This window comes from Clavelina lepadiformis, chromosome 6 (assembly GCF_947623445.1).
Source record: "Clavelina lepadiformis chromosome 6, kaClaLepa1.1, whole genome shotgun sequence".
Taxonomy (NCBI): domain Eukaryota; kingdom Metazoa; phylum Chordata; class Ascidiacea; order Aplousobranchia; family Clavelinidae; genus Clavelina; species Clavelina lepadiformis.
This window is the reverse complement of record NC_135245.1, coordinates 15,618,058-15,638,997: the sequence shown is the minus strand read 5'-3', so window position 1 is coordinate 15,638,997 and position 20,940 is coordinate 15,618,058. Positions and strand designations below refer to the sequence as shown.

The 20,940-nt window shown below is 34.8% G+C and overlaps 5 protein-coding genes across 8 annotated transcripts in view; 4 read left to right on the top strand and 1 right to left on the bottom strand.

Annotated features, from left to right (window-relative positions):
- Positions 1 to 257: 257 nt before the first annotated feature.
- LOC143463322 (retinaldehyde-binding protein 1-like) lies at positions 258 to 5,749 on the bottom strand. Its single transcript, XM_076961783.1, has 8 exons — positions 5,553 to 5,749; positions 5,194 to 5,267; positions 4,909 to 5,027; positions 4,572 to 4,687; positions 3,474 to 3,536; positions 2,827 to 2,985; positions 721 to 831; positions 258 to 593 (listed from the first exon to the last, which is right to left on the bottom strand). Exons 1-8 carry the CDS (start codon positions 5,568 to 5,570, stop codon positions 456 to 458), a joined length of 798 nt encoding a protein of 265 aa, XP_076817898.1. The 5' UTR covers positions 5,571 to 5,749; the 3' UTR covers positions 258 to 455.
- A 3,270-nt stretch (positions 5,750 to 9,019) lies between these two features.
- Positions 9,020 to 10,444, top strand: LOC143463037 (activated RNA polymerase II transcriptional coactivator p15-like). Its single transcript, XM_076961396.1, has one exon. The coding sequence runs from the start codon at positions 9,416 to 9,418 to the stop codon at positions 9,794 to 9,796; it is 381 nt and encodes a 126-aa protein (XP_076817511.1). The 5' UTR covers positions 9,020 to 9,415; the 3' UTR covers positions 9,797 to 10,444.
- On the top strand, positions 10,420 to 12,137 carry LOC143463036 (large ribosomal subunit protein mL66-like). The gene is made up of 5 exons (XM_076961395.1): positions 10,420 to 10,582; positions 10,781 to 10,812; positions 10,923 to 11,027; positions 11,368 to 11,491; positions 11,648 to 12,137. Exons 1-5 carry the CDS (start codon positions 10,420 to 10,422, stop codon positions 11,854 to 11,856), a joined length of 633 nt encoding a protein of 210 aa, XP_076817510.1. The 3' UTR covers positions 11,857 to 12,137.
- Positions 12,138 to 15,438: 3,301 nt separating this feature from the next.
- On the top strand, positions 15,439 to 18,747 carry LOC143463056 (U6 snRNA-associated Sm-like protein LSm3). Its single transcript, XM_076961421.1, has 2 exons — positions 15,439 to 15,654; positions 17,961 to 18,747. Exons 1-2 carry the CDS (start codon positions 15,486 to 15,488, stop codon positions 18,107 to 18,109), a joined length of 318 nt encoding a protein of 105 aa, XP_076817536.1. The 5' UTR covers positions 15,439 to 15,485; the 3' UTR covers positions 18,110 to 18,747.
- Positions 18,748 to 18,754: 7 nt separating this feature from the next.
- Positions 18,755 to 20,940, top strand: part of LOC143463055 (lysosomal-trafficking regulator-like) — a 31,811-nt gene continuing 29,625 nt past the window's right edge. For 3 of the 4 annotated variants that reach the window (XM_076961418.1, XM_076961419.1, XM_076961417.1), the window contains exons 1-3: positions 18,971 to 19,025; positions 19,230 to 19,296; positions 19,589 to 19,685. In XM_076961418.1, coding sequence (XP_076817533.1) covers positions 18,986 to 19,025; positions 19,230 to 19,296; positions 19,589 to 19,685 — 204 coding nt within the window. In that variant the 5' untranslated portion in view covers positions 18,971 to 18,985. Of the gene's footprint in view, positions 18,897 to 18,970; positions 19,026 to 19,229; positions 19,297 to 19,588; positions 19,686 to 20,940 lie in introns of those variants that run through there. The other variant, XM_076961420.1, reaches the window with a different exon arrangement.

The following is a 20,940-nucleotide window of genomic DNA, read 5'->3' as shown; positions in this document are numbered from 1 at the left end:
TAAAACAGTTAATAGGCTGATGCAAAACATAATATTTAAGAACATTTAATTTTCAATTTAATGACAAATCTTTGCGGTATATCAAATATAGCCATTTCAAAATCTAGCTTTAATTGTTTAACTTTCATGCCTTGGAATTAGATTGCTTAGATCTTTATTAAATACCAACCATCAAACAGAAAGTCTCTTCATACAGACTTTTCTAGTTAAACTTATAGAATAAGCTTAAACTTTTATACAAAATGATTTTGTTGTAAGTAGAGACAATTATTTTACACAGATAAAACGGTCTTGATGATATATTTTATCAAGTACGTTAAAATAAAATACATATTATACATAAACATTGTTATAAGGATGGCAATATTTCCAGCTGGTAAATACGACTATAATCCAAATGTATCAACATCTTACGCATAGTTTGTGAAAGTTGCATTAAGAAAACGGCCGTATGCTTAAACTTTTATCCCTAATATGGAATTGGCCGATACTACACCGTCGTATAGTGGCCCTGTTCCACCTAAATCAGCCGGCAAAAATTCCTCGGAAAATTCTTCGACGAATAGATCCAAATTTTTTCCGTGCATGTAAATCTATATTTAGTAATTTCATATTTTTTTTCACTTGCAACCGCAACATTAACGCTGAATATATAATATTTCCATTTACGGTTAACTTACATTCTCTTCGTATTTGCTTGTTCATTATCAATTACCTTACCTTTTGAAATAATTGAGAGCGAAGAAAAGGTTTTATCATGTTAAAAACCTTTCCAAAGTACCAAGGTTGACGAATGCAGTGAATACTTGTTATCCAAGCTGAGAATCGATCCTAAACACACCAAATTTACATTACCATGTTGAACGCACCACAACCAATACACTTTTCAGGATGTAACCCTTTAACCTTTTTCGCCTTATTTTAATCGCTCGCATATTTTCGACAGCAAATTTTCACCCATTTACCTTCTGACAATCACCCCCAACACACACACACACACACACACACACACACACACAAAATAGACATATATGATATACCTTATAGTCAGCCTCTTGTTTTAGGATTACATACCTTCAAGAGGATAAATTCGGTAAAAACAATGTAAACCATTATCTAAATTAAAACTAATTTCATTATTGTTGTAACGTCCAAATTAGCGTTGTTGTTTATTCAAATTATATGATTTAAGTGATAATGATTTTTATGATTTTATGTTGACCAAAACTCCATATATCTTTGTCATTGCCTGTCTAGACTCGTGGTAATTCTCTTTCCTTGTCTTAAATTCCTTTCTTTAGATCTGGTAAGCCGTGACTTGCTTTGCTACCATTTACTTGTTAAAGCCCAGTTTCTTTGTGTTATATCAAGTAACGCATCAGCTGTAACCCCAGCCAATTTAGTATGTTTATTGCAGTTGTTAGCCTGACTTGTTTAATTAATTGTTTGCATGCAGTATGATAAGTTGGTTGCCAATAAACCTGTTTTAATGTCTATATTTGTTAACCACGTGATTTAGATCTAATTTACCAGTATTGCCGATTTTTGCTATCGCTTGCAGATTCACAGGGTAGTGTCATTACCCTTACTTAGTCCTTGTTTGTGTTTTCGGATTATAAGTAATATTACCCTGGGTTCTGTACCGATAGAAATCACAGATGCCACACGTACCGTTCGTACACATACGAAGTTAACCTACGTTCCTTGCTGTCATTCTGTCATTTGTAGCTGTTCTGTTTCAGTGATCACTTTCAAGCCGTTCAATATAACACTTTCAAGAAATCGTGTACATTTCTAATATCCAGCGTAGGATGGAATTCGGGCCTTGCTGGCCTGAAGGACACCCCTTAGGTGATAAATTATATAAATAGGTAGTAATAGGTGATAAATATAAATTTGCCGGTTACAATTGTGGCGTTTAACAATATGATTAATAACGAAATATGAAACTTCTACTTTGTCTTTATCCTTAAATATAGGCTTACCATACGTCCCGTTTTAGCCGGGACAGTCCCGCTTTTAAAGGCTTTGTCCCGGCGTCCCGGTCAGTCAACTAAAAGTCCCGCTTTGGCATTTACTGAGCGAGCATTGCCCTACACTACACGAATATTAGCATGATGTGATTGGTTTGTTTAGCCAATTTGCTGAAAAGCAATACTCGATGCGTGTTCTTGTTTCGTTGTGTTAAATGTGAAAGTAATTGTTACATCATTCTAGCGGGTAATTGGTCCAGTGGTGAGTTGATTGTTAGCGCATTCGCTTGTTCACTGTTCAGTAATAGTAGGCTAGGAGGAGGAGATGATCTTTTTGCAGTTAGGTTATTGAAAGAACTTATTTCGTACGGATCCGGTACTTGTTTGCATTTTCTTCTGCAAAAACCATTTGAATGTGAAAGCCCTTATCACCTGCAAAATTAAAACTGACTTTTCCTGCTGTGATTTTTATGAGAAAATAAAGTCGAATAAAGACTTTTTGAAGAAAGTATTGTCTACAGAAAAGTATGATTGGACGATTATGTAAATTTACAAATGCTTGAACATTGTTTTGTTTCCTAGTAAAATCCATTATTTTAGTTTTTCTTGTTGTCTTACTACTTCAGTTGTCCCTGACGATAGGAATCCAAAATAGTCTCATACTTCTAGTAAAATATGAACCACATTTGTCTGATAGGGCTTGTTGTTCTGAAGCGTCCCGCTTTTCAATCACAAAAATATGGTAAGCCTACTTAAATATGCTATTTGTAAATGACAAATTAACAAAATTCCCCCTTGGGTAAATGAAACTTACCCAAAATTAGATCCACTGCTGTAGTTTAACATAACTAACCTGAAGCATATCAATCATAACTTTATATTCTTTGATTCCAGCAGCAGCCAATTGTCGTAGGTTGTAAGTTTTGAAATCTTCCACCAAGCAAATCTCATTAGTCTGGATTTCTTCATTGTCTAAAAGTTTATCGAAAATATATCTCATACTTTTCATCACCTGAAAAAATAGGATAAAACAATGATTTTAAAGTATTTTGCCAAGGTTATAACATTAATTTCACCAGAAATGTTTTGTAATAGTTTTAGTCGGTTTGAGTTTCAAATGACTTGCTGTTAATTCAAGCCAGTTGTCTGAAATGACTCAACTTCCGACTTCAACTTCGCAGAACAGTTTTGCCTATACAAACACAGTCATGTTCGCAAAGAATCTGGAGAACGATAACCCACTATAGACACAGTATTTTAAAAGTACCACTGGGAAATTTTTGACAAAGACGTCTGCTGCATTCGACTGATCTCTTTTCACCAGTCCAATTTTATGTTGACCGGAGCCGAGTTAGATAGTTAGATGAATGGAATTACAACTCTGGTGTTCACATTAATGAGCTAATTTACCACTTGTTAATTGACAGATCACTTATATTTTATATTAGATAGAAGTGGCAATAAGTTAGGTCATTCGTATAAAATAATAGGGTAACTTACTTCTAGAAACGGACGCTTAGATGGGTCCCAACTTTCAAAACGAAAACATACCACAGCACGGCCCTAATAATAGAAAATAACTATTTGTTTTAGAAAAAAGTTCGGTCAAACTTAACGTTTAAAAATAAACTAGTATAAACATAAACTGTCACAACGCAAAACAATATTGTATAGGCTACATCACAGTACATTCAGCTATACACAATTACACAATTACACAATTTTTTTCTTTTGCAAGTGCAGAGCTATTAAGTGTATTAAAAGTAAAGTGTACTACCATCTGTTGTAGACACAGATAATAATCAATTAAGGCTATTCAAGCAGGATAGTTTCGAGTCAGTTTACAAACGTTGAAAAGTGATCAATCGATCGAAGCATTTCTTAATATGTCTCATAGTAACGTGGAATTTGGTGACTATATATTTAGCAAACTTTGTAGTCCAGCAATCCATCTATGTTTGCTTTATTAAATTAGAGCCATCAGAAGGAGAAAAAATTTGAAAGACCTTGGAACCGCTCGTAAAAACTTTAATAAGTTACAATGTTTTTCTAACATTTAAAGTTTGATTTTAAAAAATTTGAAGTTCAGTTGTTCCGTAACAGTTTTAGGCCACTGTTAGACGTCATTTAATCGCCGAAATTGACACGTGTCTGATCGAATAACAATTGTTGATTCATGGTGTGAAGTTTTCATTGATAGCGAACATTTAAGTTTTTCTCGTTTTTGAGAATTATGTCCAAAGGATTGAAAATTATATTAATTTCGTTTTGCATTTTGAAATTTTTAATAAGGCTGAATTACTACAGGTTAAGTTTGTATTTAGCATCGCACACAAACAAGTAAAACTAAAAAGGTTTTGCTTGTGTAACACGTTATAAATAACTTTGTAAGCAACTTTGCACAGGAAGATATTCTGTAGGCTAATTTAGCTATACATAAAAATTTATATTTAACTTATAATTTAAACCTTTTTACGCATAGGTATAGACATACATATTATTTAGTATACATACTATTATTATACTACATAAACAGGTGGTATGCAGCTTACACACAGTGCACAGATATTTTTAGATAAAACAACTGGTCACATAAACCTTTGGATCACGGCCAGGAATAACGCAAATTTCTCCTTCTTCAATGCAGGAACGCAATGCATCTTCTGATATGTTTTCAAACAACTCCGGATATTTCATTTCAAACCCAGCGTAACCTGTTGATATTGTGTAAAGCACAAAAATAACACGAGCGAAAACTGCATTGACAAAATTTCATATCTTTGACAGATAACGTATTTACGTCTATACAATGCCTGGATGTCGATTACGGCTTACATTGCTAACTGATATCAAAGTTAGTTAGTTAGTTATATATAGTTAGTTATAATTGCCTTATAGGCAATATTTTGTCTTTATTAACAGTAAAAGGACATACCCCTAATCATATCATACGCTTTATTGCAATCATGTTTTCCGACCCGTAGAAATTTGCGCAGTTCCTTTTCGTTGTACTTGTTGCATATGTCCTGCACATCGGAACAGAGGTCGTTTGCTCTAATGAAAAAGGTAATTTTTTCGAAACAAAAAACGACGCCTCAGAATTTACAAGTTTTTAAGAAACTTATTACGTGTCCAAAACAAGTGATTTCCCACGACTACAAAAGCCTTAGCCAAAACAGCCTTAAACTAAACGTATAAATTTGCGTGCTGCCCCATATACCTATTAATCAACAACTGTCGTAGTTTGTCCAGCTCGACACTTTCATCTTGGTCTGAAGTTGAATTCTTCGAAACCTATTGAAGGTAAAACAGAAAGCAGTATAAGCAAACATTTCACTATATTTTTTAATTTCTATCTAAATATTTACCAACGACTTTTCTATCGTACTATATTAATATATTGACAAACTTATTGACTAACAAACTACGATTTTTTCCGACATCGTAGGCTTAAAACTGCAAAAGCTTATAACTTATATTGCAGATATTTTTACCTCACTTATCAAAGCAAACTATCATATATAAAAAAACTTATATTACTTTTTTGTTTTATACAAAAAATTGTAGCTTGTACTATACCTGCTTGGGCGCATGCATAGTTCTTTCGGTGTGAGCTGATCAGTTGAGCAATGCCGGGGACTATTAGGCTAGCATATAGACATACGAATGGCATAGATGCGCAAATAATTAAAAGCAAAAGGTCTAAAACAGAATTTAATCCGCAGATCCAATTTAATCAACAGATGCTGAAAAATGCTTGAATTCACAGATTTAGGGCGACCTTTTTTGGGGAATGATATTTATTAAAAACGTGGCAATAAGAAGCTTATTATCTGTCACAATAGATAATGCTGCAGGCCTAGTATTAAAACATAACTGTGCAAAGAAAACCTCCACTTAACATTAGTAAGTTAACATGAAAGGTAAGTGGTTTAATTTATGCATTTTAGTAAAGAATATAATTTTATCGTTAAGCGCCACTATCCTTCTAGCCTAAACTTATGGTCCTACTTAGGGTGGCGAAAACGCAAAAATGATTGCGTTACATCACCTTCCGACATCGAGAAGGTTGATAAAGCGATTGCTTCCGGTTCGTGGTACTAAGCGACTTTGTTATATAGATTAGAGTTAGACAAAAGGTATTCAAAATTCTGATATCGCCACCTTGGGATCAATATTAATGTATAAGACGTCGTATCTCTTGTGGTCGAAAAAAGTTCATTGGTCAGTGCATGAAAATGCACAATTTTTTATTAATAACGGAAATGAATTACTAATAATAATATAAAAATCATAATATTACTCGAAGTAGAAAGAATAGTTTGGGAACAAAGCTTGTCGTCACTGCACAAAAAGCTTTAGTAATTTATCAAACCTTTTTACCGAGGTTATTAGACCACTTATTAGACAGACCAGAAAAGATCGTTCCACGTTCCAATGGCAATACTCGGCTAGGACAATTCATTTTACACCACAATAATCATAAACCGCAATAAAACTACAAATGAAATACAATGCAAGTTTTTTTAAAAGGCTAACACAAAAATTAGAAGATGTTTTGCAACATTACGAATTTGAGTCCGTTTGGTGGCAGTGGCTTTAGCAAAGACGACTCTAAATCAAAAAGTTTTTTTCGGGAATTAAATTTCTCGTTTGACCCGAGTCCATATTGCGCATGACCAAAGTTTGGATCGTGGGATATCTTTTTACACTTGGCAGGATTACATTGCAATTTGCTAAATACCGCCAAGTTGCAATTGCATGATTGGTTCCCCATTTGCCTACGATCCTTACAGCGATGGTAACATTAATCAATAGTCTAACAGCACTATTTATTTTACAAGAAGTTATATACGCCAATCTAATCAATGTTACAAGTTATATCAGAATTGTAGGCAATAGGTATCTTAGCAGTAACGTTCACGACAGATAGTGCTACTGTTACTTACAATTAACTTAAAAACTCCCGGCACACTTACGACTGTCCAATGAAACACATGCAGTTTGGAAAGTCTGCTGCGTATTGTATACAGTGTAGAGTCAGACCTCAATTGCTGTGATGCTTGCAGCAGTTGTGCGAAAATGTCAAAGTAAAAAGACACAAACATCAGCTTAAACCTTTCAAGTAAATTTCATTTAGCCATACTACGGCGTTGTGTTTACTGTTATTCTTTTACGTCTTTAATTAGGCTTCAAATACTAAATACATTTTACCCACGCATACAGACTGATATTTATTTGTGGCTTGTGGAATAAACTAAATTCGATTGCACCCTGGCCTGGATAATCGTTAGCTGAACCATTTTCAGAGTAGGTAATTGGCACAGTGGGCTGGCATACAGAGCTTATCACAACGGTACTGGAGCTTTGGTGTAAGTCTACAAACTTTTGGTACGTTTCGTTTTTAAAAATGGGGGGAAGGGGAAGCAAAATGCCGCCTCATTTACAGTACCGTATTTTGAATTATGTTGAAAACGGGCCGAAAGTGTTTGAAAACTGGGTCATAAATTGCTGCATTTATCCAGCCCCCTCGAAATGCGCAGAGGGCAAAATGTTTTTGTTTTCGAACCTGAAAAACGCTTTAAAATGCCTCAAAATGAAATTTACTCTCATATTTAAGCTATTATTTTGAAACGCCGTATACGGCGCTACTCCGCTTATCATAGGTTTTTCACTGTAGTTATATATTACATGACTCAATAGTACGATTCGTAACGGTGACTAATGTTTTTTAATCTCATTTTGGAGTACATGTTAATTAGCTCGAAATTACTGCCATTTCCGTCCATTTAATTAGGTCAACCAAATTAGATACCATCGTAGATGTGAATAAATTTCTCTTAATATTAGTAAATAAAAAAGTGGGAACACCGAGTTAGATTTCTCAGCAGAATCGAATGAAATTTTGCGTCAAATCACTACATTTCTCTCGCGTCGCGCTTGGATCTTCATTTTGGAGTACGTGTTAATTAGCTCAAAATTACTATAATTTTCGGCCAATTGGGGCGAATAAATTAGGTGCCATCGTAAATGTGAGTAAATTTCAGTTAATATTAGAAAATAAAAAAGTGGGAACACCGAGTTAGATTTCTTAGCAGAATCGATTGAAATTTTGAATTGAATCACTGCATTTCCTGTCACGCTGGTAGTGGGTGGAGTGTTGTTCGACTACCTGTTAGTGTTAGCTTGTTAGGCTTATCTAAAAATTGTTTTAATTGCGAAGTTAATCATGTTTTGTTTTTTTTTAACAATTTTGTACCTTATATTTTACAGTAGTTCGCAATACTTTATGCTTAGCGTCTAGTATGGATGTTTGAATCACTCATATTGCATTGCTTCGCGTTTGTGCGCGGCAGTGCCTCGTCGCGTTGTACTTTTGTTGTTTTGGGTTCTATGATCTTGCTAGGGTTCTGCCAGAACAACCGTGATCTCGACTCTCGACTCTCGAGTCCTGTGCGCTAGCAGCTGCCAGCTGCATCACGCACCCACGCAGTATGTAAAAGTTTCAATGTAGTATAGTAACTGCTCTCAAGCGAAATAATATTTCTTTAAAATGATCAAGTCATCAGTTAGCGATAAAACAGTGGCAAATCCTTTATTTTCTATACAACTTAGGTGTACCTTAGTATGATAATCTTTATATCTTCGTACCGAGTAAAGTCTTTGAATCACTTAAATCGGAGGATGATTCCTCATTGCTCTAGCCCAAGTTACTCAGCTAGCTCTTTGTGCAAGTTCCGATTATCGCAATTTCTTTATTTGATTTATTATGTCATATGCTTGAATTTAGAACTGTTTACCAGGTTCACTGTTTGGAACAGAAGCAAGGGTCCTTATTACATTGCCGGCTTGCCCAAGAACATTAGAACGGTAGTTCCAATGGGTGTTGAACACGTACTGGCCAGGCCGTATTATTGCAAGCCCACAATTTTAACTACTCATCTACCAAACCGACTTATTTGAGTTTCTCCACTTTTCACTCATATTCTTGGTCACAAGTCACAATTTAGAGTTTTAAAGTTCCTGATATATCAGGATTTTTATCAATCATTTTATTTTATGTCAAAAGCACTGACTTCCTCATTGCCCATTATGGAAATGTTGGGTCATGTGTGAAATGCTTAGGTATGCATGTCTAAATTTTCACACAAAATTTTGTATAAACAAAAAAGTTCCAATGCCGCTTTATAGCCAAACAAAGAAACAGGCATTATGACAACAATCAACGCCGCTAACCCAGAATTATTGCTTCTACACAGTTTTATCATTTATACTAGTTTTCCACAATTTATGCTGAAAACGAACAATTGTATATCAGATTGTAGTATATGTGTAAGGTTAGAATACTTTTAATCGAGAATGTTTGAACTGAGGTTAACTTCAAAATCAATTGTATGTAACTTTACATATTAGCATTGGAGAGCCATTGTTGTGTGTTTAAAATGCCTAGACAAGAGACTTTAACATCTAGTGATTCTGATTCTGAAAATGAAAAGCGAATTAAAGCAAAGCTGAAGAAAGAAACATCCCGAAAACGTAAAGCAGATGGTCCTTCTAAAGGAAGTGCTCCAAAGAGGGTTCCTCCACCGACAACTAATACTGCAAGTACATCTGGCGAAGAAGAAAAGATATCACTTGGCAAAATGAAATTTGTTACTGTAAGACCATTTAAAAACATGATATTTGTTGATATCCGAGAGCACTATGAAAAAGATGGAGAACTAAAGCCAGGAAAAAAGGGCATAAGTTTACAAGCAGAGCAATGGCAGAGGTTAAAGCAGTCGATTGATATGATCGATGAAAAAATTCAGCAGCTTTGCTAATTCAGCTGACATAAGATTCATTTTGGATGTGTTTTTGCTCACTTTTTTCAATATTGCCAAAAAATTATTGCTACTAAACTGCCTTTGAAATCAGTCTTTAACACATGACGTTATAACGATAGGTTGTTAAATTTAGGAGCTTATATTATGGAGTTCTGTCTCAATTTTGTACTCCAAAGTATCCCATTGTTACCTTAAATTCAAGTGCAGTAAATCTACTGTAGTATTTTGTATGGGCCAAGCATATGCGGTGTATATTTGTAAGTAATTCTGTTGGTTATGTCTATTTGGAAAACTTTATGCAATATTTTGCAATGGTTACATTATATTGTCAATACCCGTTGTATTTTTAAACTGTGAGACTATCACTCATTGCATGCTTTAGTTTTTGAAATTCCACCAATTTAGTTTCATTGTTTTTTTCAGATTACTGTTTAGAGAAAACATAAATCGCGATACCAATTTATTGTTGCCGTTATCAGTACTTTGCTGATTAAAACATCATGCATTTTTTGTAAAGGTTTGGTGGTTTAGAGTGTTCCTTTGTATGGCTTTATTTGTTGCAGTTGTACACCGTCTGTCACACAAGGGTGGGTTTTGTTATGTATGATTTTTAGTGTGTAATGGTGATCTTTTTTTTTAAAGAAAGTTTTGCAAAAAGTTACATAATGGCAGCACCATCTTCCTTATGCTGTAATCTTTACTTGGCCTCAAAAACCCTCTTCCCATTTTTAATGAAAAGAATATTGCCCTTCACATGCATAAGTTCCAGAAACTATCGTGAAAGTAAGTGCTTTAAAACAAACTACCAGCTATAGCTCTTTCAAAGCATACAGCATTGTGCTTTTTGATTACATTTTAATTGCTTCATTAAATCTGATTTAAAACCTACAAGATTCTTTATTGATTTGTAAAGACTTTTTAAAATTGTTTCATTTATCGCATGTTTTGATATAATAAAATATGTATTACTTTTTGTTGCAGTTCAAGGTGTTCAAGATGGCAATGTGATTACAGTAAGCGACCAGTTTTTTTTTGAAATATTTTGTTGTAAATGTAACTAGCTGGCGCTAGCCTTATTTCTGAAATATTGGCATATTTGAACTTAGTTTGTTTGTGTCATTAGATCAAAGGGGTTCTGCATGAAGACAACAACAAGAATATTGCTCCACGTCATATTATTGAGGATGAATGCCCACTTAGAAGCAGAGGAATTAAAGTTACCTATGAAGTGAGATGTTTTTATTATTTATTATCAAAGCTTACTATTTTGTGAATAATTTTTAGAATTATAGAAGGTGGTTTAAGTTCTATACTTAGGTGGTTTCAATAACTAACAATGAAATTTAGCTTACAATATGAGAGCCGATAGAATTAATAACAGTCCCAAATCATAAAATAGATATTAATTGTCCATATGAAGAAAAAGGAAGTATTGCTTTTACTTTGTTTATCTTGCAAAAGGACCTTGGGTTTTGGCTGTACTGTACTTCATTCAAGATCGGGTGTACTTGTTTTTTTGCAGAGAATTAACAAATGTTAACGTTAATGATAGTTTTCGAAATTTTTAGGACGTGTTAATCTTGCAGCAGTTCATTGCAAGCACTGGAGATGTTCTGAGCCAAGAGGAGACTGGTTTGTGCCAACATGAATACTTTAAAGTGATATCTTGTGTAAAAATGGCACAGAGAGCTGGTAAAAATACTTCGATTTATTCAGTTGTCATAGTTTTCAGATAAATAAATTCCTAATCCTAACCAATGTTGCTGTAAAATATCTTGTTCAATATCTACCTCAACCATGATGGTTGAATATGTAACAGTATGCTTCATCATTTGTTATTGTTAACAGATTTACTTCCAGGCCCAGAAAACTCTTCTAACGTAAATCCAGATGGTGTTAAATTAAATCGTTACTTAACGCGTTATCCGGTTGGATCACGCACACCAATTCGAAGCAGGGGTATGCCATACCGAAAGATTTATTATAAAGTGGGTGATGCCAGAGTAAACCGCGATGCTCCTCAAGTTAGTAACAAGTCAATAGTAGACTCCCACTGATTGTCAACACCACTGTCAAGTTGTCAACCAGTTGCTCTCGAAAACTGTGGATTGCGTCATCAGCAAGAACGAAAAATGGAAGTTATTTTTTTCAAGAACCTTGCTTTTTCCATTTTTATAACATTTTTTGTGGACGTGGACGTTTCATTGTTAAAGTAATTGCAGTTTTGGACTTCACTGATTTATAACAAGATGTTAATTGAATCCTGAAATGCTGCATTCAGATGTGACTTTTCAATAAATCTTGCCAGGATGCAGAGAAATGGCTTCCCATGAACAAATTGAAATATGTTTTTTAATTGCTGACACAGGTTCAAGGCCAAGGTGTGGTTATGATTGGTATAATAGTATTGGATAAATGTCTAGTCCGATTCGTTGAACGCTCTTAACAGACTCATTGCAGTGTGGTAATGTGTGCAACTACGTTTAACTCAGAACTTCGTATACCGAACCGTACGGACATTTATGGAACATACGTCTTGATATTTCATAGAGTTAAAAGTTGGATTTAGGGAGTGTTCGAATAGGTTTGCTTTTCCGAAATGAGGCAATTATTACGATGGATGGAAAGCTATTGGTGAGATACTGGTACTTACAAAACTAAGAAGTTTCGATCTTAAACATTAGAGTAGTCTCTTATCAGAGAATACGAAGTTCAATATTCACTTTATTTAAAGGGCAATACTTAGGAGGGAGAGCTTTGGTTCATGCTCATTCGCAAATCCAATTCATTTTATTTTTCATCCTCAATGTGGGGGACGAAAAATTGTGCTGACGCTGGTGGTCGCAAACATATTAGCAGTTAAGATAACAACTTCCAGAAGTTAGACAGGCGAATGTGACAAGGCCTCGAGGGCAAAAACTTGCATTACGGACTAATACGAGAGTATAAAAAAGTTATGAGCGTCAGCACGGCCACCAAACTCTATTTTTTGGATCTATAGCGGCCATCAAATACAGCTTAGCTTGTCGCTGATTGGCGCCCTTAAGCTACTCCCCGCATTTTGTAAAGTCGTGTTATTTCCTCTTTTCACTTTCGTTTGGCTTTTTCTTCTTCTATTGTTTTCAGTTTCTATGGTGGTTCCAGTTCAAGTGTTAAGCTTATAAGGTGATGACTAATTAATATATGAGCGAAGGTAGCATACCATTGTAACAGCAGCCTATTAGAGTCAGGGGTCAGATTAACTTCATTGCATATAACAACGTAACAACACTATACCTGTCGCCGTAGGGCGATAGGCGTTTTTATGGGTTCATGCTTTTCCATTCATCGAATTTGTTAGTGTACGCCTACTTAACCGGCTATAACCTCGGTCCGAGAAAGCTCGAGCAACTGGTATGTAATAGGCGGGTTTTATGGTGTTTCAAAATCGTGAATGATGTGCTAAGATGAATATATACAGCGATTCAAAATTGTAAATCATAAACTACCAGCAATTATTAATATAAATATAAGAATAATTGTTATTTACAGGCAAGTTAAAGCAGTTTTTGATGCGTAAAATATCGATAACTTGTTGATATTTTATGCCATTAGTTTACCAATGTTCTGTTTTTGTTTAACTTTTTACTCTAATTCGTTGATTAGGTGTTTAGTTAGGGGGATACCCTATGTCTGGCACTGTAATAGCATGAAACCAGCAGTCAGTTACATTTCGTCTTTTATTCCAGTAAAACCTACTGTATGTTGAAAAATTTCTTGTGACTTTTGACCTTTGTAAAGGTAGCTACTGAACCCCGCAAGCTTCATGCATAAATTCAGCAATTGCTTTTTTTTTAATTTAAAAACATACACTATATAGGTAGAAAACACACAGCTCATGTATCCTGACCTCGGCGAAACCCAAAGACAACATGCAGACAGAGAAACTGCATGACTCACTGAATCAGTGGCAGTAGGCCTACGCATATTTCAGTTTGTGCGTCAATGGTGGTAGTTCTCAGTCCGCTTGCTGTGAACTAAGCCTATGGGGGTATGGCATGCCTGATGCATTTGCGGGAACGGACAGTTTTTGGACCATTCTCAGATTTTACTGGGCTAGTCAATATAGCCCAATCCGGACTGCTGAGTATGGTCATTTTCAGCATAATATTTTTGATTCGCCAAACGACCAAAAATGTGCGATGTGCAAAAATGCTCGGACACAATGGAAGTGCGCACCTAGGGATTACGCAATTACACTGCATGTGCATAGTTTGATGTATTCAATCTCTAAATCAATTGAAAATTAAGTGCACAGAATTTCTGTCCAATTCATTAAGTGCAAAATAACACACCTTAAAAGTGGCACTGGAACTCTTGAAAAACAGTATTGAGTGTGCCTATGCCAAACTCTGCAGTCTGGGCAGCAGCCAGTGTTTCAGATCTCTGGGGGGTGATATTGAGATTAAGGCTGTACAGTGTGATGAACCAGCTGCGTGGTGAACAAACTATGGGTACCACTACCAGACTGCCCTATGACGGGAAAGTTAATGTGATGTGCTGGCAGAGAGAAAATTATGTTATGCACCAATTTTTTGATGTAGAATTGCCATTTGACCCTGGGTGCATTTCGCCGAAGGTCAGTTTGGCGTATGTAACGAGTACACCAAAGACAGGCTATGCCAACAGCATCTTCTATAAAAAGGTCACACAGTGTTTTCTTTCATCAAAACAACAGATAGCCGAAAGAGCAAACTGAAAATGCAGTTTCCATGGTTTCAATATGTATGCGCTAAGACATGATTTGCTCCATGTCGTGTCAAGGTCAGAACGAGGTTACGCTGTTTGACCTAGGTGTTTAGGTCATGCTGACGATCTTTGGCGTAACTCTCACTGCATGCATCCTCGCTGCGGATGATTTTGGATTGGTCCATCACTTGTAAACTTACAGTTATTAAAATTTTGGTTGCAGTTTTTCCATAAGAAAGCAGTGTGTGTTTGTTCATTACTGGAATGTTTGTATGATGCTCCAGACTTCTCCACTACAGAAAGTTCGGTTATGCGTCAATTTTATGATGCAGCTTTATTGTTTGGGTTTTGTATATATTATAAACATTATGTAACCAGTTATCGCTCATAGTGCCTCATCGCTCGTAGCTCATAATCATTTAGCGAAGAGAAACACTTTTTTAAAGAGCTGGTTGTTTTTGATGCTATATTTAATTGAAAGTGATAATCTAAATAACAATATTAGAGCAAAATTTTGTGGCCACCAATTTCAGTTTTTGTTAGAAACCAACTGGGATGCTGCATTTTGTTTTGATAGAGTTATTAGCTGCCATTGGCATCTAGTTTCCTCTCAAAATGAATCGCTCATGCACTGTTCCATCACTTTTATTCATGATTTTTATTTAACAACAACAAATAAGATGTTGATATTAGTTTTTATAAGATTCTGCCAGGGCTAACCTGCAAAAGAGTTACCTCAAGTTGACCATAATTTGTCGACTTACCATTATCTCCCAAGTGTGTCATTGCCAGACAAAACTCTAAAAAGACTTACTCCTTGCACATGATCTAAAAAAGTTTCCAAGGTTAAAAACATACAAAAATACATATGATAGCCTATTTAAATGCACTCTCTTTATTTTGTGAAGGTTACAATAAGTTTTCTAGTTCGACAAAGCAAAGTTTTCTGATTCTTGCAATGGCTGATGAGGAAGACCAGCAACCGGCTCCCACTATTCAGGCAGTGGAGGAACCTCTTGACCTAATTCGATTGAGTTTGGATGAGCGTGTTTATGTCAAAATGAGAAACGAGAGGGAACTAAGAGGTCGGCTGCACGCATACGATCAACATCTCAACATGGTTTTAGGTACACGAACACATTTATATGTTTGTGTGTAAAAGTATGAATTTTTGATTAGTTTTGTGAAACGTTTGTCAATGGTTGTATTTTAAGTAGTACTGAAACTAAAACATTATGATTGCAAACATGAAACTAGAATGATCAACGAAATAACCAGATACTGACAGACGTAAGCTTTTTGCCTGTGTAATGGAAATGCCATACTCGAAAAGACGCTAATTACCACAACAGAGGCAGAGAGAGAGAGAGGGAGTAAACACAAGAGTAAACATTATTAGAAAACACAAGCGCTTGAGGGAATAAACACTACTTACAAAAACACATTGAAATAATGTAACACAAATCGTATCCAAATGTTTTAATTTTATGAACACTAAATGGTATACGTCACCATGTTGCATAATAATGGTTGTAATGCGTATTGTAATGTTGGTCATTACTCATTAGCAATAGCCAGTTATCAGTGTTACTTATAATGGTTTATTTTTGATAATTTATGTTTTATCAAAACAAGGTCAAAAATGTATTTTGCAAATGATAAGTATCCTACAAGAGATATTTGTGTTTCAGCTTATCAACCTAGATATATATTTGTATATATACATATATAAGATAAATGTGTATATAATATATATCCACATATAACATAATTGTGTTTATAACATATATATATGTGTATAGAGTAGAATTTGCTTAAGTCACCAACTCAAGAGAAACAGAAAAAGTGGTGGCTTACGTGAATTGGCGACTAAGGCAAACAAAACAAAATAGAATTTTTTATTGCTTTTTTGAAGTACTACGCTTCGATTAAAAACCTCCACAAATTTTTTTTAGTTAAAAGTTAATGCTTGTCGAGATATTAAGAATTTAATTTTTCTGTACATAGAATAGATTCCTAGCCTAAATCTACTTAACAGGCACTATGTCGTATCTAACAGCCCTAGGCTGCTGCAATCATAACCTGCTTGATTGTTTTCTGAAGACAGAAAACGGTCCTCCACTTGATGGCAAAAGCAAAACTGCGCTATTAAACGACATTCACTAAAGCTCATGTCATTTTCATCATCTGTAATGTCTGGCTAGGCCGCTTCATCTGACTGTGGCTAACTGAAGGAAAACTAAAACCGATATAAGCAGTCTAAAATGACAAGTTTTCCGAGTCCTTTATAAATGTACATAGTGACGTACAATAACGTTGTGTCACGTTAACAAGGAACACAGACAGCTGGGCTATACAGCTGTAGCATAGTCGTAGCAGATTAACAACAAAAGGTGCAAACCGACATTTCACAAACCCATGCAGGTGAGCTTCATCAGGGCAGATTACAATAATAGATAAGATAATTGTCATGTTACTATGCTGACAAAGTGTTTTAAAGGCCTGACTACTTACGCGAATTATCTTGGTCGTAGTAGCAAGAACGTTGGCGAATTAAGCGAATAGACGAGTTAGGCGAAGACAATTTAGCTGAACTTGATACTACAGAAAACAAAAGGCTTTCTGGAACTAGGGCGAACTCTACTGTATATGTGAAATGACATAAAATTGTATATTTTAGGTATAGTATACCAAAGTATGTAGGTCAATGTACTGTATGTAGGTCAATGTACTGTATATATATATATATGCCTGCCCTAGAAAATCTCAAACTCTTTTAAACGTTATGATGAGCACTTACAAATGGAATCAAGTTCCGCATTACAGCATGCAAATGCACTTGTTTGTCGGAAATGTCCAAATAAAAACAAAAATAGCTTTTACTATAATGAACGTGAGCACACTCATTTGTTTTTTTGTGAGCGCTAGCTTGAGTACATGTATATATGCATGTATAGATACTGATTTGAGCTTTCACACTTAATCCTGACTTTTAAACCTTAGCTATGATTGTCATCGACTATTTTGTAAAATATCTGAAGACCATAAATTTGATATTTTTGCTAGTGGCTATCCAAACAAAATCAAACCATAGAGCAACGTATGGTAGGATACAACTTCTTACCTTATCCTTGAGAAAAACATAAATTTATGGTTTTGTGTTTTGCTTTCAATTAATGTTTGTTTGGTATGTGTTGTCATGTCATGTTTTGTGTCTCAAATTTAGAGTTTAGGATTGTTTAGGGTTACTTTAATTTAAGATATTTCACTTGTTATGTTGTTAAAAATTTAAATGTTTCAGTGAGTAAAATGAAATTTCACGAAGTTGAAATTGTTTTCCTATTGGCAAAATGCAAATTTTTATTGCAATTTTATGGTTGTATTATGTTCTCAATCCCAGCATTGATATTCAAATAACTTCTTTTATGTGCAGGCGATGTTGAGGAAACTGTAACTGCAGTGGAGATAGACGAGGAAACATATGAAGAAATTTACAAACAAACAAAGCGAACCATTCCAATGCTCTTTGTTCGAGGAGACGGAGTCATTCTTGTATCTCCCCCGCTAAGAGCTGGCGCTTAAATGTATTAAAACAAACATGGTTTAAGAGAGGAAATATACCTTTAACCAAATGTGTAGTGTAAGCTCAACTGTTTCCTGTTTTGGATGAAAAAAAGACTTGGATCGACGTTAAATTCCAGGACATTTATGATTTTAAGAAATGCTGTTAGAAAATGTGTGCGTGTTGAAAATGTTAGAAAATGTGCTGCTGTTGTTTGAAAGACTAAAATAATTGAAAGGTATAACAAAACAGTCACTAGGCAATGATAAACCTGTTGTTTTGCATTAAAGCAACTAATTAAGATAAAATGCTGATGTCAGTAACAACCTTTGTTCAACTGAAATATTGATTTTGTGATCAAATCAAAAAGTTACATTTCAAAACACTTATTTTGTTTGCTATTATTTCAATTCTGCCTTACTGGTGTATAAAGTGCTAGTGATTTTCATCCATCTGTTGTCATGTTTTTGATGGTAAAATTTTGTAAGTTATCCGAATTGATTTTATTTCCATTTTGATAATGTCAAAACTGCATGGTATTGTCAGTAAATGGTTCCCCACTGCCATTTTTTAAGTATCCTAATTAATGCGATTTATACTTCTAGTTTTTGCTAAAGTCCAAGAAAACTTTTCTAAATTAATAGCTTCCAAATTTCAGGCAGTTAATGTAATCTGATACAGTACTATTATTTTTTATTAATGCCTGAACAATGTTCAAAAGTGCTGGATGCATGTCACTGACAGACTGTTTGCAACCTTGGTAAACACGTTTCTGTACGAGAATGTGTTGATTCAGCAAAGATACAGGTAAACCTCAGACTTTTTTCACATTTAGTGGGTAATCAACAGTACTTAAATATGTCAACTGCATACGATGTGTGTAATGTTCAGAACTTATGCATGTTGTAAAAGATGTCCTTCAAAATTTTACTTACGGTAATTGTGCAATGACGTACAAAATCATGTTATTAATCATTCTTTAATATCTTGAGTTAGTTTGTATGTATTGCAAGATAACTAAAAGCAGTTTGTTGTGAAATCTTTTAACTGCCTTATTTGGTGCTTTGATCGTGCCGTGCATCATACTTTTTCAGTAAGCGAGCTATTCCTGCCACTCAGAGCTTGTGTATTGTTTTTCAGAAATGGAAGTTGTACAAGCAGTGTCGCTAGAGTTACTTAGAGGTGTTTCTTTCAACAGTCAAATTGGGTGAGTAGTAATAGATAGTGTGTGTGATAGTGTGATTTAGTAATCATAGGGTTGTATAAAATATATGTTTACGTATTAATTGCACTGCGTTAGTTGCAGTTAGTTATGATATAGTTTTTATACAAAAACATGAATGCTCTTGTTGCTTATTAAAATTTAGGCACATGTTATTACCTTTTTGAAATTGTCTGTTTCATATCACGTGGTAGGTTGAAATTACATAATGACATTGTTATTTGTTTGCGGCTCTCTGTGAGAACATGCTATTAACTTAGACATGTATAATTTTTAGTGTATCTCAAAACCAGTACGATGAGTCATTATTACAGTACCTTCTTAAAGGTCGAGGTAGCAAGATTTTGCAATATTTGCATTCCATGGTGAAAGAGGTAAGCAACACTTTTTGATTTCATTGCACAAATGATGTTTTGTAAATGTGTTGTTGCTAAATACCGGTTCAAATGGTAGCATTGCAGTAGCTCACAGATGAAGGAAAATTACAATTACAATTTCGGACAGTAATTGAGCGAAATGGTATCCTAACATTTTAGTTCTTTATGCTCATGACTTAGCCGCAAGCTTTTCTTGTAGCCCAATAAATTATGAAGTGTCTGATGCAATGACCTTGCAGAGAACCAATTGTAAGTTAGCAGTACGTTGTTTTCCATCAAGCAATATTCTGCAATCAGTTAATTGCATCATTGATTAAAGCAGTTTGAGTTTTGTGTTTCTATATATGTAATAAACTAATAACATATACAAATTACGATATGATAACAGTATGTCTAATAGGTTTACACTAATATTTGTCTGCCTATTTCTGTTTGCCCATATTTAGTCATAATTAAATTTCTGTACCAAACTATTGCCAGCATGTGTACCGGGATAAAACAACAGGAAGGAAGTGAGCAGTGGTTGTGTAGGGGATGCAGTATCAGAAACTTCTCATATTTTCACTTTGAAGCGATATGATCTAAGCTTATCAGCTAATCCTTTCCTAGTGATTTGCACATGACAGATACAATTAGACTTCTCTCGGCATGCCCTGATTTATAATCGTTTCCTCTTGAGTCATAGCAGTTGATTTCATGCTATTATATTTCGCAGATGCGCTGTTTGAATATCAGCAGCAGTAGTAGTGTTTGTGTTTGCAGGTTTAACTTAGTTGTGTGTTTTGTTTTAGCGATCTGTACTGCTTTGGTAGTACTGCTTTGGTAGTACTATGTTTGACTTTATTCAGCGGTGGAAAGGTTTTGTTTATGTTTAAGTAACTGTATACACATTTGATTTTGTTGCAGAGCTGTTCTTAGGTGCTAGGCACTAATTTTGTATGAACATTTGCTTTCATGCTTTAAGTATATGCTACCGCTAGTTTACAACTTTAGCATGGTAGTTTACTGTGTTAGCAAGGCAGATATGCATTTTAGATAGCATTATATATAGCCAGTTTTGCCTGAAAAATACTCTATGCAATATCTATACAGTGGTATGGTTATAAATGTAATAAAAGAACAAGTATGTAGGCTATTTATGCCTTAATTATATTAAAATCAAATGCTGATGTATAAATGTCTATGAGTTTGCAACTTGTTAACTTGCAGCAAGTTTATATTTATGCAAAGTGATCCATGCTTAACATTTTTT

What these genes read in the sequence shown, in the direction of transcription:
- LOC143463037 (XM_076961396.1), top strand. Translation starts at nt 9,416, where the DNA reads ATGCCTAGACAAGAGACTTTAACATCTAGTGATTCTGATTCTGAAAAT.
- LOC143463322 (XM_076961783.1), bottom strand. An exon ending in CGACAGTTGTTGATTAATAG is followed by an intron (nt 5,028 to 5,193) that starts GTATATGGGGCA and finishes CTTTTTCATTAG; the next exon opens with AGCAAACGACCTCTGTTCCG. An exon ending in TTATGATTGATATGCTTCAG is followed by an intron (nt 832 to 2,826) that starts GTTAGTTATGTT and finishes TGGTGTGTTTAG; the next exon opens with GATCGATTCTCAGCTTGGAT.
- LOC143463056 (XM_076961421.1), top strand. Translation starts at nt 15,486, where the DNA reads ATGGCTGATGAGGAAGACCAGCAACCGGCTCCCACTATTCAGGCAGTG. An exon ending in ACATCTCAACATGGTTTTAG is followed by an intron (nt 15,655 to 17,960) that starts GTACACGAACAC and finishes TTTTATGTGCAG; the next exon opens with GCGATGTTGAGGAAACTGTA.
- LOC143463036 (XM_076961395.1), top strand. Translation starts at nt 10,420, where the DNA reads ATGGTGATCTTTTTTTTTAAAGAAAGTTTTGCAAAAAGTTACATAATG. An exon ending in GAATTAAAGTTACCTATGAA is followed by an intron (nt 11,028 to 11,367) that starts GTGAGATGTTTT and finishes CGAAATTTTTAG; the next exon opens with GACGTGTTAATCTTGCAGCA. An exon ending in AAAAATGGCACAGAGAGCTG is followed by an intron (nt 11,492 to 11,647) that starts GTAAAAATACTT and finishes TATTGTTAACAG; the next exon opens with ATTTACTTCCAGGCCCAGAA.